The sequence below is a fragment of the Bombina bombina genome, chromosome 5 (assembly GCF_027579735.1).
Source record: "Bombina bombina isolate aBomBom1 chromosome 5, aBomBom1.pri, whole genome shotgun sequence".
NCBI classification, from domain to species: domain Eukaryota; kingdom Metazoa; phylum Chordata; class Amphibia; order Anura; family Bombinatoridae; genus Bombina; species Bombina bombina.
The window spans coordinates 730,587,740-730,601,882 of NC_069503.1; the positions used below are offsets into that span (position 1 = coordinate 730,587,740).

Consider the following 14,143-nt stretch of genomic DNA (forward strand, 5'->3'; position numbering starts at 1 on the left):
TATGTGTTAACATGTGTATATACACATATTAAAACACACATATATATATATATATATATATATATATATATATATATATATATATATATATATATAGTAAATAGCCAACAGTCCAGCACTCCAACCAATCGGATACAATTTGTGCCCGGGTGCAATCCTTGAATCAAATATACAAATCTTGTCACAGAAGGGCACTCACAGGACTTTCATAGATAATATTCAAGGGGTAGATTTATCAAAGCTTCAACTGATAATACGCTGGAATCCCACGTCAAATTGGACGTGAGATTGATCCGCTTTAGTTAACAAAGAGTCAAGATCGGCAAATGTTGAAATGTGTGACGTATTATACGCTCCCGCGATCTCAATCCGACGCAGATTGATGCTTGCGTCATTCCAGATGTTTCAAATTCACATTTGACTCTATTTGACCCTATTCCCAATTTATCAAACATTCAACAGGTACGCTCGCGTCAATTCTGACGCAGCATACCTATCATTCAAACCTCCACCCTTGAGGCTGCGAATGCCATAGAAATCAATGGGAGTCTGAAAACACAGAAAGGTAATGTTCGATGCTGCAAGACAATGAAGCATATTAGATAATAAAAGTAAATTCAAAACTTTATTAAAATTGTATACTCTTGCTTGGGGGGCGGAGCCAACAGCCAAGGCAGAAAGACGTGCCATTTCAGAGCTCTTAGCATCTGCTTATTAAATTATCAATTAATGGCACATTCAGAACTTTTATTTTTCTATTACTGGCTCTTAACATACTCCAGACCATAGACTACACGATTTGAGGCACAGGGACAAATTAAGTGATACAGTGTCTACACAAGGGCCTTCTGTCTCACTGAGACCAAGACGCGAAGTGAGCCGCCATATTTGCAGATAACCATATAACACACAGATTGACAGCTTTACAGCATCTATTCTTACTACCTCTTCAGTACTCTAATGGAGAAGCTTATCCTAGCTGCTATACAAGACCTAATGTGTTCCCTGGACTCTCATCAGCAAGTCCTTCTCGCGGAGCTGGGTAATAATGTGGCCCCACTGCAGATTACGATGCAGCCAATGGAAGTCACGGAGGTGACTGATCAGCTTGAACCAGACCAGCCACAACGGACAGAAGATCCACTCCGGGACTCAGAGAAGTTGGGCATAGCTAAGACAAAGGGCTCCAGTATCGAGAGGGCTACACAGACGGACGCAGTGGAGCAGAATAGCACCTCACAGCTCTCTTCTATACACGCGGTTGCTACTGCGGTTATCTCACATTGGGCTGTCAAGCAGGAGATAGAGCAAGGTACATTGTGTTTGGGATACACTATTGTACATAAGGAATTGAAAAGCACCTTTAATAAGGGAGGAACTATAGCACGATCTCCTACTTATTACATCAAGAGCTGGTACAGCACTAACTGGAAACCTGTTGTGGTCATCACCCGGAGCACAAGGCTCTATCAGAAACACAGTCTCTGTTCACGGGTCCTCCTAAAGATAACTAAGTCGTGCTTCCTACGCCTATATGCTCCAGAGAGGTCATCATGGGACCCTGGGAGGTTCCCTTACAGCTGCCTAACTCACACTCCACAGGAGGCCCTATTCGGTTTGAACCCTAAAGGCTATTACTAAGAGCCCAATATAACGCTTGATGTAGAGAATCGGTCATTTATCTCAACTAAAAGAGACTTGTTATTGCTATGTACTTTGGTCCATCTAGCTTGCTGGGGACGTGTCACTGGTTGACATACCCCAGTAAATACGAAGCCGTTTCATTCTCTCTCTGGCCACATGGCTCAAAATGTACTTTACTGTTAGGCAGTGCATGTTGTATTAAAGTTGTCGAGGTTCAAGTCAGTTCACCTGTTTTATTTAAGTGGTTCAGTAACGGAGCCTACTAGTTATTATGGGACTTTGATGGTGCAAACAAAAAGGCATAAATGTGAACAGATGGTCTAGTGGTTTACCCTTAACAATACAATAATGTGTAATATATAACCTCCTCAGTAGGTACTTCACTACATGTTAGCTGGGAAACATGGCAAGCTGATGAACACTAGATGAAATATTAGGTCTTCATATTATATTTGAGTCACTTATGTCACCATTATATTATATTGTAGTTATTTATTTTTCACTTACTCTGTTATATTTGGGTAGCTATGTTTTTTCCCCATTTTGAATCCCTGAGCTACTTGGGATTAGACACCCCTTAATTTATGTATTTCTCAAGCTCTTCACTTAGGCTTCCCTAACCTCATAGATGCTACTCTCGTATGTATTTTTTATTTCTGTCGAGTTGGAAACTATAGACACGCCAACTGTATATTAGGACACTGTAATATCTATGTCCATTGTGTGTCTCTTTAGATGGGTTCAGCATGTTAATCTAAGCCTGCCCCGCTGGTTGCGGCCGAGCCAGCGGATTTGGCATTGTTTACAGGTGTTATAGAACATTATGTGATAATAGAATTATGCCCTCCTAATGCTACCTCTCCTCTGACTCATGGGATTCTATCTAGATATTTTTCTTTAATTATTTTTTTGTGATGGGAAAGCTGTGTGCTATTGATATGTGCGGGAAACTGTAATGCATGCATACTGTTATCTGCAAAATGTTATTTTCTATATGCTTAATGCTCTTCAGATATATACATTAAGTGTCCTTCCCTCGCAGAGAGAGTGACTCATTTCTTCTATTACCATGTTAGTGACGGTATCTCAGGGGGTGTAGCTACTCAAATTTTCACAACTAGTGTCCTTAAAAGAATAATGTGCGGGTACAAAACAAATGAAGTAATAAATATAGAAAGGCCCCGCTAGAGCTTAATACTTAGATGTAGAGTATGTATGGCAATAAGATATATATCAGTGTACATAGAGTCATTTTGGTAAAAAAGCAGTTAATAGATCTACACTGCTTATATTCAAATCACCTCCCCCCCCCTCCGGGTTAACGTGAGTTCCTGGGGGGCTATATTAACCATTCACCCAACGTGATGAATTTTCTTTTGCGGTATTAACCCACTTCCTCACATTAACTTAGATTTATAATTCATGCCCATAAGTGGCTATATATCACACTATTTACCTCCAGCATCATAAGATATCGGAGATGGGTTCGAGAGTGGCCTATAGAATTGGATAAGTGGGTATTTAAAAATGAAAAAACTGAGGTTCTTTAGCTGAATATGTTTTAGTGGATGTATATCGCAACTTGCTCAAAATTATTTTATTGTATTTATATTCATATAAATGTTATGTTCATGTTAGAACATATTTTACATTTCAATGTTATATGAACAAAAACCTCAATAAAAACCTTTGATTCAAAATTGTATACTCTTTCTAAATCAAACAATATTATTGCCCCAAATTTGGTGCAAAGTATTGCTCCAAATTTGGTGCACTAGTAGATATAGGGATAAAAATGAAAAAAATACATTACTACTTGTGGATTATGGTACATCTTTGGGGCCTATTTTTTAATGTGCGAGCGGACATGATACAATGTAGCGTATCATGTCCGCCGCACATCGATAAATGCTGACAGCATACACAAGAACTGCTGGTGCAATGCCGCCCCCTGCAGATTCGCGGCCAATCGGCCCGCTAGCAGGGGGTGTTAATCAACCCGATTGTATTCGATCGGGTTGATTTCTATCCGCGGCCTCAGAGCAGGCGGACAAGTTATGGAGCAGCAGTCTTTATCGGTCGGAGCTTGATAATTCGGACCCTAAGTCTCTCATTATAAAGGAAGGGGACAATATTATTGCTCCAAACTTGGTGTGAAGTATTGCTGCAAACTTGGTGCGAAGTATTGCTCCAAACCTGGGTGCGAAGTATTGCTCCAAACTTGGTGCACTAGTAGATATAGAGATAAAAATGAAATAAATACATAACATAATATAGCTAACTTCCTTTTTTTATTTTAATTTTTTTGATAAATCTATTTGCACCATGTATAAGGCATGTAATACAAGTCCCACTCTCCACTTCACACCAAATTTGACGCAACAATTTTTGCATCAAATTTGACGCAATACTCCTAAACAACCCACAAACTAGTGATATTTTCCATCACTTTTGATTGAGAAATGCATAATCACATGATTTATGACATCAGCCAATCTGATTTAAATATACATTTTCTACTATCACTAACGAATCAAATTGCTCGATACTTGTGTCATTGATCACTCATCAGAACTTGTAAGTGCCATTTGTTACATTGTGTATTATACTTTAAAAAGTATGTACATGTGAAATTAGTATTAAAGTTAAACATTGATGATGACATTAGGACACACAGTATAATATTTTAGTCAATGATTTTAAAATTCGAATGATGTTTGATTCAATATAATCTTAAGCTGATAGCTCAAAGGGATAGTTTACCTTACATTAAACTGTCATGATTCAGATACAGCAGAAATTAAAACCACCTCTTTAATATCATGCTATTTACAGTGTTTTTCTTCCTTCTCTTGAATTTCATTTTCATTAAGAAATGTCATCATATATGCCAGACCTGTGTAGCGGTGGTGTTTAAAACTACACTGCAATCAGGAAGGGTTACACAGGTGCAGAGAGAAAACTGACCCAGCTCTTAAAATATCCATTGATAGCAAATAAATACATATGATACCCTGATTACATGTTCTATTCACAATTATTCCTGCTCAGAATAATGATACATTTACACTATATATACATATAGTGGTATAAATAAACAGATATATTAAAGACAACATTGCTTAGAACCAAAAAAGAGGAATTTAGGGACATGTAAATATGTTTGCAAAAGATTTCGGACATAACACATATATATATACAAGTATGTGCAAAGATATATGTACAAATTCTAGCATTCATAATCATTTAATAAAAAAAACAAAAACATGAGATAGGCATATCATGATTTCTAGAAATACAAATACACATTAATTTATGTAGAAATATCATATCAGTTTTTTGTATAACAAATACATAGAAAATGGCTTTCTACGAGATATTATTGTTTATTCAAGTATAAATCTAGCTATTTCTTGGACATTAACAGATGAAAAATAAAAGATTAGCTTTAGAGAAATGTGCTTGTTCATTGACAGTAATGAAATGGTATAAAGTTGGGAAAAACAGAATATCGACAACATTGATGACTCTTATTTATCAATAGTCCGATGCTCATCACTCCGTACTTGACGCGTGTTTTTGACAGACTTTTTAATAAATAAGGCCGTCGTATGTAGATTTGCGGCAGCGATGTCTGGCGAGCGTATTGACTCCAGTGAATGCGTTGAGATAGACGCAATGATAAATAGGCCTCCAAATCTTTATTTCAAACTCATAAAAGAATAGATCACAAGTCGATGTTTCGGCCCTTTCTGAAAACTAAGGGGCCTATTTATGATGGTGCAAGCGGACATGATCCGACATAGCGGATCAAGTCCGCTGCACATCGATAAAAGCATACGCTCTAGGCATTTATCATTGCACAAGCAGTTCTTGTGAACTGCTGGTACAATACCCCCCCTGCAGATTTGCGGCCTATCGGCCACTAGCAGGAGGTGTCAATCAACCTAATCGTATTCGATCGGGTTGCTTTCTGCCAATTTCTGTCTGCCGCCTTTCTGTCCACTGATTCATAACTTCTGTTTCACACGGGGCATCAAGCTCCATACGGAGCTTGATAAATATGCCCCAATATGTTTTGAACAAAGATATCATTACAGCGGCATCTCAGCTGATCCCGGCTGATGAAGCTTGTCTGATGGGAGTGCGGCTGAGCTGCCGCTGTAATGATATGTTTGTTCAAAACATTTAGAGGCCTATTTATGAAAGGCCTGTCGGACATGATCCGACATTGCGGATCATGTCCGATAGACCTTGCTGAATGCGGAGAGCAATACGCTCTCCGCATTCAGCATTGCACCAGCAGCTCTTGTGAACTGCTGGTGCAACGCTGCCCCCTGCAGATTCGCTGCCAATCGGCCGCTAGCAGGGGGTGTCAATCAACCTGATCGTATTCATTCGGGTTGAATTGCGGTGATCTCTGTTCTCCTCCTCAGAGCAGGCGGACAGGTTATGGAGCAGCGATCTTTAGGCCGCTGCTTCGAAACTGGTGTTTCTGGCGAGACTGAAGGCTTGCCAGAAACACAGGGCTTCAAGCTCCATAAGGAGCTTGATAGATATGCCCCTTAGTCTTGAGAAAGGCCTATCATAGGGCCGAAACGTCGACTTGTGATCTATTCTTTTATGAGTTTTAAATAAAGATTTGAATATTATCTATGAAAGTCCTGTGAGTGAACTTCTGTGACAAGATTTATATATATATATAAAAGCATATACATATATATTTACAGGGAACATACAGTTCCCATAGACCACAATGTAAAGGCACTTTTCAGTTCAGTTTTTTTTCCTACAACCCACACCCACCAACGTTAAACCCTTAAAATTGCCTAGTATTGTTGTTTTTATAATATCCTGTATTTTGAGGGCATTTGGGGCACTTTTTAGAAAAATGTACCAGAGATCTGATCGCTAGTTTTCTGAGCGCTAATTGCTACCGCAAGCTCGTGGTAGCAATAATCAGCCACTTGTAATGGCTGGTTATGTATTGCTTGCCCACAAATGGGCAAATTTGCCTGTTTCCAGGCGAGCATTAAATTAGCACTTGACTTGTAATCTAGCCCTAAATGGGGTGGCTGTTGCCTTCCTCTTGTGTGTACTGCCCTGAAACAACTAAAAAGAAAAAAACTCTTCAGGCTAGGGATGGCAGGAGAGCCCTTTTGTATCATTATCAATGGTGATTCCTCTTATCTTATTAAAGGGACAGTCTACACCAAAATTTTTATTGTTTTAAAAGATAGATAATCCCTTTATTACACATTCCCCAGTTTTACATAACCAACACAGTTATATTAACATACTTTTTACCTCTGTGATTATCTTGTATCTAAGCCTCTGCAAACTGCCCCTTTATTTCAGTTCTTTTGACAGACTTGCAGTTTAGCCAATCAGTGCCTGCTCCCAGATAACTTCACGTGCACAGTGTTATCTATATGAAATACATGAACTAACCCCCTCTAGTGGTGAAAAACTGTTAAAATGCATTCTGAAAAGAGGTGGCCTTCACGGTCTAAGAAATTAGCATATGAACCTCCTAGGTTAAGCTTTCAACTAAGAATACCAAGAGAACAAAGCAAAATTGGTGATAAAAGTAAATTGGAAAATTGTTTAAAATGGCATGCTCTATCTGAATCATGAAAGTTTATTTTGGCCTAGACTGTCCCTTTAAGATAGAGTAAGTTTTAAAAGCAAGATTATCAATATCTGCAGTAATTTTATTTTTGCAAAAAACAACAAGTCCTATATTTATTGAGGAGTATAAACCAGCACAGAATGGTTCAGTGCATCTAATACAGCAATGGAACCATCCCCTAGAGTTGTTACTGCCACTGGATATGAAAGGCCACTAGCAACAATATTTTTTAAGGGATTACCATCTCCTGCTTGATCTAAACAAATAACGCACCTGTTATTTGCATCTGCTACCAAAATGTTCCCCTCTTCATCAAATGTTACTCCACGTGCATGTACTGCTAAAGGAAGAACTAAACTTAAACTAAAACTATCAATTTGTCTTACAAGCATCATCTTGCTGCTTAATATCTTGATGCAAGTTCCAGTAGAATTCTGTCTGCTTTTTGCAACATGTTCAACAATGACAACAGTTCCCGATTTCTGACACACTGCTATTTCTTTTGGATTACATAAATTTGAGTATATTGTTACAGTCTTCTGGATTTTCCCACATTGAAAGTCAGCAGCTACAAGAACAAGTTCTCCTGCATCTGTATCAGAAACTATGGCCTCATTTTGAGGGTTGATACCTATACCCCAAGGCAAACAGAAGGGTTCTTGAACAACCACAACTCTCTTTCCATATTGATTAAACACTTTAAGGGAATGATCACCAGTATCTGTCACAGCAATGTATCCATCTAATGTGACAGCAACATCAATTGGGTAAATTATGCCATTTGTCATATCAGTTTTATCTCCCATTTGCTGAATACATTTCCCATTCATCGTAAAAACACTGACTCTCTTCTTACCATCATGAGCCACTACCAGGCATCTGGTTTTCTTACACATTGCTAAACCAGTTGGGTTGATAAGGGTGCCCCAACCCCCAAATGACCATCTCTGGTTAAAACTCGTTGATCTGAGGCTGGATTTTTCATAACTTGTTCTGTCTGGTGTATCAGATTCCAAATAATCAGGTGCCACACGCCCTAATACCTCCATTAAATGAAGCACAGGTAGACACACACTGGTCTTCATTGATCTGTAGACCTGGCGGCAGAAAGGACACTCAAGCCTCTGATCTCTGGGGATGTAAACAGATGAGACACATTCTTGACACATTATGTGGCCACAGGGGAGATTTCTGGGCCTATGCTTGTCTTGCTGGCTGTACTTTTCAAAGCAGACTTTGCATTCAAGAAGGTTGATCTCTGCTTCTTCCAAAAAATCTTTCATAGTCCTGATTTCCTTTGTAGCTGGGGATGACATTGCTTGTTGCATTAATCCGTTTCAGTTATTTTAAAAAGCTAATCACAGTGTGCTGTATCACATGATGAAGCAGTCTTCAGAGACGTTTTTCAGTTTTGCTGTTAGTTTGCTTTTCATGCCACCTACTGGACTTATTAAATACTGTAGGAGGTAAAGCACTTTTAGAAAATAATTTTAGTTTGCAGTCATAACAAAACATGGAAACCCCTATATGAAACTGAAGACAATAACATTTTCATGTATATATTTCTATAGTGTATATTGTAAATTATAGCAGGGAGTAATGATTTCCTAAATGTTTTATACTTTCATATTTAGCATCAGTTCTGCTTCCCAAAACACCATCTTTTAGCAATCTATACTTACGTTACTTACTAAATGAAATTCAACGATAAATCATTATCTTGCAAATTTATTCAGAAAAAGAGAACAAATAAAATATCAAACAATAAAAATATTCGATCTTAAAACAAAATTCTGACTTTACCGAGTGATTTTATCCAGTTTAACTATGTTTGCCTGCTATTAATACTAATATATAAACAAACAAAACACCAAACATAAAATGAATTTCATATATGCCCCTACCACTTCCCCAGATTATGAGTGGAGCGCAAAAATGCGCAGCGGAGGGGTTTAAGTCGCGCAGCAGATTTTAAAATATATGTATATACTTGCATACATATATATCTTTGTGTTTATACACGTAATAACAAATAAATATATATGTACAGGTATACAGGTATACCTCACTTTACAGCGCTTCACTTTACAGTGTTTCGCTAATACAGCGCTTTGTGGAGCTGAAGTTCAACCTCCAAAAATTTGAAACAGTGCTGTAATCTTCGAGAGATTGCGAGAAAAGTGACTGGCACCATTTTGTTATGTGCAGTTCACTTTGATTACAGCATTACAGTGCGATCTGTGTCTCAGTATTATAGTCTGGCAAATTTTACTACAGTAATTGTCACTATTTTACAGGTACAGTATTTATTGAATACTGTGCTGAGCTAGTGTTAAACTAAACATAGCAATATTGCACCTCTAATATATGTTAGTTTAAACATGTTTTTAAGTTTTTAAACACACTGGCAAGTGAAAAGATAGCTAAAACTGCCTTGTTTCACTTTAAGGCGGTTTTCACTTTACAGCGGGGCTCCGGTCCCTAACCCGCTGTATGAGCGGGGTATACCTGTATAAGCATATACATATATATTTACAGTGAACACATAGTTCCCCATAGACCTCAATGTAAAGGCACTTTTCAGTGCCGTGTTTTTTTTTTCTAACATTCCACACCCACCACCTTTAAACCTTAAAAATTGCTTTGTGCAGTTTTATTATTATTTTTAAATGCTACATTTATTTTTATTTTTTTAATAATGCCAATACCACACTTAAATTTGGGGGCAATTGGGGCACATTTAGAAAATTAATTCATTTTCGGAGCGCTAATTTTTACCGCCAGCTCACGGTAACAATAACCAGCCACTTGTAATGGCTGGTTATTTATCGTGCGCCTATAAACAGGCTACTTTGCCAGTTTACGGATGAGCTATAAATTAGCGCTCCACTTGTAATTTAGCCCTAAATTGGAAACTTGCTATTTATAATTAGCGCAGGAGAACAAGGATCACGTATAACCTCTAGTTTGCAGAGTTGCCTTTTTAGCACCTGTTCCTCTCATCAGTTAGGCAATGTTATTTGTGTTGTTTTTCTGTCTGTTTCACAATGCACTGTCATGACACTCCCAGTACTCGCTTTCTAGAAACAGGAGAGTGTAAGATGGTAGCTTTATAGAGTTGTACAAAAGGTTTCTTCAATTCCTCAGGATGCAGTTACAGGTCAGATATTAGGGATGTGTGAAGGACAGCACAGGTGATGTAATCAGTTGCTTAGTAATTCTATAGGAAATTCTAAACATCTGACCTGTTATTGGAGCCTAAAAAGTGGTACTGAAGAACCCAGTATAAAAAAAATAATCTTTCTTCAGCCTACAAAAATCAGCAGCATGAAACACACACAGCATGGCCTCCACTGCGGTGCACTAACCCTACAGTGTAGTCTACTGAAAGTAACAACAAAAATTCACCCTTTCCTCTTTTCCACTTTCCCATTTTTTTTACATTTTTGACTTGTTCTTATTGTTTGGTTATCCTCCAGCTGGCTGTACTTCATATTCATCTTCAGGATAAAAAATTTTTTTTATTTTTTTTTTAAGGACTAGCCTGGGTACCCTACCTTCAGTGTTTTAGCAGCCTTTTCCCTTTGTTCCTCTTTATATAAGCAATACAATAATATGTTATAGTACATGGTTAGATAACATTTAACCCCTTAAGGACCACAGCACTTTTCCATTTTCTGACCGTTTGGGACCAAGGCGATTTTTACATTTCTGCGGTGTTTGTGTTTAGCTGTAATTTCCCTCTTACTCATTTACTGTACCCACACATATTATATACCGTTATTCTCGCCATTAAATGGACTTTCTAAAGATACCATTATTTTCATCATATCTTATAATTTACTATAATTTTTTTTATAAAATATGATTGAAAAATGGAAAAAAAACACACGGTTTCTAACTTTGACCCCCAAAATCTGTTACACATCTACAACCACCAAAAAACACCCATGCCAAATAGTTTCTAAATTTTGTCCTGAGTTTAGAAATACCCAATGTTTACAGGTTCTTTGCTTTTTTTTTGCAAGTTATAGGGCCATAAATACAAGTAGCACTTTGCTATTTCCAAACCATTTTTTTTTCAAAATTAGCGCTTGTTACATTGGGACACTAATATCTGTCAGGAATCCCTGAATATCCCTTGACATGTATATATATATATTTTTTAGAAGACATCCCAAAGTATTGATCTAGGCCCATTTTGTTATATTTCATTCCACCATTTTTTTTTCACATCTCATTTTTATTGTTGGGAAAGACAATATGCACACAAAGATGATTACAATATTACTACAATCAATCAACACATGTTTCCATCCAGGTACAAAATACAGCCGGTAAACATATCCCACAATTATTGTTGTTATACATATATGCCGCCATCTTGGGTACTTGCAAATAATATTTTTTTTCTGTAGTGTAGCTGCCCCCCCTCAATATTCTACCTCCCTCCCCCTCCCAGATCTCTTGTACACATCCCAGATCCCTTGTACACATCCCAGATCCCCCCTCCCTCCTTCATATACAATAAATGATAAAATGTGCATATTTGGCGCGCACGTACACCCCCCCCCCCCCCGCCGCAACTACTGCACACACTTTGGTAACGACGGATCCGAAACCCAGCCATCGATAACACGCCCACCCGCCTCCCAGCTGCTGCTCCCACTCACCAACGAAAGGTACCATTGATGGCCGAATAGATTTGTCACTTTTGTATTTGGCTCATGGTTGGTTCTGTAACTGGGAGGATTACAGGATCCAGGTGGCACTTTAGTGGGGTATTATTTCATTCTTGGATACAGGCAGCATAATGTCTTCAGCTTGCCCTAAATTGAAGCCATGTATCTGGACTATTTATGTGCCTAAATTTTAAGAAATATGCCGATAAAATAATGATTTTTTTTTATTATTTATTTTTTTAAGTTTACTACAGCTGCAGCTTAAATTGAAAGTCAATTTTTGAAGCGCTAGGATTGACTATTGAACTAAATAAAGGGGACTTTCTTGTGAACTGCTGGTGCAATGCCGCCCCCTGCTCCAATTGTATTCGATCGGGTTTATTTCTGTCCGCCGCCTCAGAGCAGGCGGACAAGTTATGGAGCAGCGATCTATAGAAACAAGGGGCATCAAGTTCCATACGGAGCTTGATAAATATGCCCCTTCATGTAGAAAGCTCCTTTATTTGTTTCAATCGATCACCGTTCTGAGCTGCTAAAGAATCGCCGTTTTGCTTGAGAGGTGACGTTTTCACCTCTTAGCCAATAGCCGTGCTGTAAATCCAGCTTGGCGCCCTTGGGAGCCGGATTTACTGCACAGCTATTTGCTAAGAGATGAAAACGTCACCTCTTAGCAAAACATATTTTGCCTTGGGCTTCGTTAGCAGCTCAGAACGGCAGTTGGTTGAAACAAATAAAGGAGCTTTCTACATTAAGTATCTTATACTTCATGAATGAAAGTCCCCTTTATTTGTTTCAATAGTCAATCCTAGAGTTTCAAAAACGCTAGGATTGACTTTCACTTGGTTTAATTTTTCTGATTGGTGTGCAGATACGTTGCAGAGGAAGCTGTTAATTGGTTTAAGTAACAAAAACATAATTTATGCTTACCTGATAAATTCCTTTCTTCTGTAGTGTGATCAGTCCACGGGTCATCATTACTTGTGGGATATTAACTGCTCCCCTACAGGAAGTGCAAGAGGATTCACCCAGCAGAGTTGCTATATAGCTCCTCCCCTCTACGTCACCTCCAGTCATTCGACCAAGGACCAACGAGAAAGGAGAAGCCAAGGGTGTAGTGGTGACTGAAGTATAATTTAAAAAATATTTACCTGCCTTAAAAAACAGGGCGGGCCGTGGACTGATCACACTACAGAAGAAAGGAATTTATCAGGTAAGCATAAATTATGTTTTCTTCTGTTAAGTGTGATCAGTCCACGGGTCATCATTACTTGTGGGATACCAATACCAAAGCAAAAGTACACGGATGACGGGAGGGATAGGCAGGCTCTTTATACAGAAGGAACCACTGCCTGAAGAACCTTTCTCCCAAAAATAGCCTCCGAGGAAGCAAAAGTGTCAAATTTGTAAAATTTGGAAAAAGTATGAAGCGAAGACCAAGTTGCAGCCTTGCAAATCTGTTCAACAGAGGCCTCATTCTTAAAGGCCCAAGTGGAAGCCACAGCTCTAGTGGAATGAGCTGTAATTCTTTCAGGAGGCTGCTGTCCAGCAGTCTCATAAGCTAAACGAATTATGCTACGAAGCCAAAAAGAGAGAGAGGTAGCAGAAGCTTTTTGACCTCTCCTCTGACCAGAGTAAACGACAAACAGGGAAGACGTTTGTCGAAAATCTTTAGTTGCCTGTAAATAAAATTTAAGGGCACGAACTACATCCAGATTGTGCAAAAGACGTTCCTTCCTCGAAGAAGGATTTGGGCACAAGGATGGAACAACAATCTCCTGATTGATATTCCTGTTAGTGACTACCTTAGGTAAGAACCCAGGCTTAGTACGCAGAACTACCTTATCCGAGTGAAAAATCAAATAAGGAGAATCACAATGTAAGGCTGATAACTCAGAGACTCTTCGAGCCGAGGAAATAGCCATTAAAAATAGAACTTTCCAAGATAACAACTTTATATCAATGGAATGAAGGGGTTCAAACGGAACACCCTGTAAAACGTTAAGAACAAGGTTTAAACTCCATGGTGGAGCCACAGCTTTAAACACAGGTTTAATCCTGGCCAAAGCCTGACAAAAAGCCTGAACGTCTGGAACTTCTGACAGACGCTTGTGTAACAGAATGGACAGAGCTGAGATCTGTCCCTTTAAGGAACTAGCGGATAACCCCTTTTCTAAACCTTCTTGTA

General features: G+C 38.5%; 1 protein-coding gene across 1 annotated transcript; it reads right to left on the minus strand.

Annotated features, from left to right (window-relative positions):
* Window positions 1–5,079: 5,079 nt before the first annotated feature.
* NHLRC1 (NHL repeat containing E3 ubiquitin protein ligase 1) lies at window positions 5,080–13,537 on the minus strand. The gene has a single exon (XM_053714783.1). It carries the CDS (start codon window positions 8,602–8,604, stop codon window positions 7,390–7,392), a length of 1,215 nt encoding a protein of 404 aa, XP_053570758.1. The 5' UTR covers window positions 8,605–13,537; the 3' UTR covers window positions 5,080–7,389.
* Window positions 13,538–14,143: the final 606 nt, after the last annotated feature.

Bases quoted from the DNA above. Each gene is read 5' to 3' on its own strand.
- NHLRC1 (XM_053714783.1), bottom strand. From the start codon at position 8,604: ATGCAACAAGCAATGTCATCCCCAGCTACAAAGGAAATCAGGACTATG.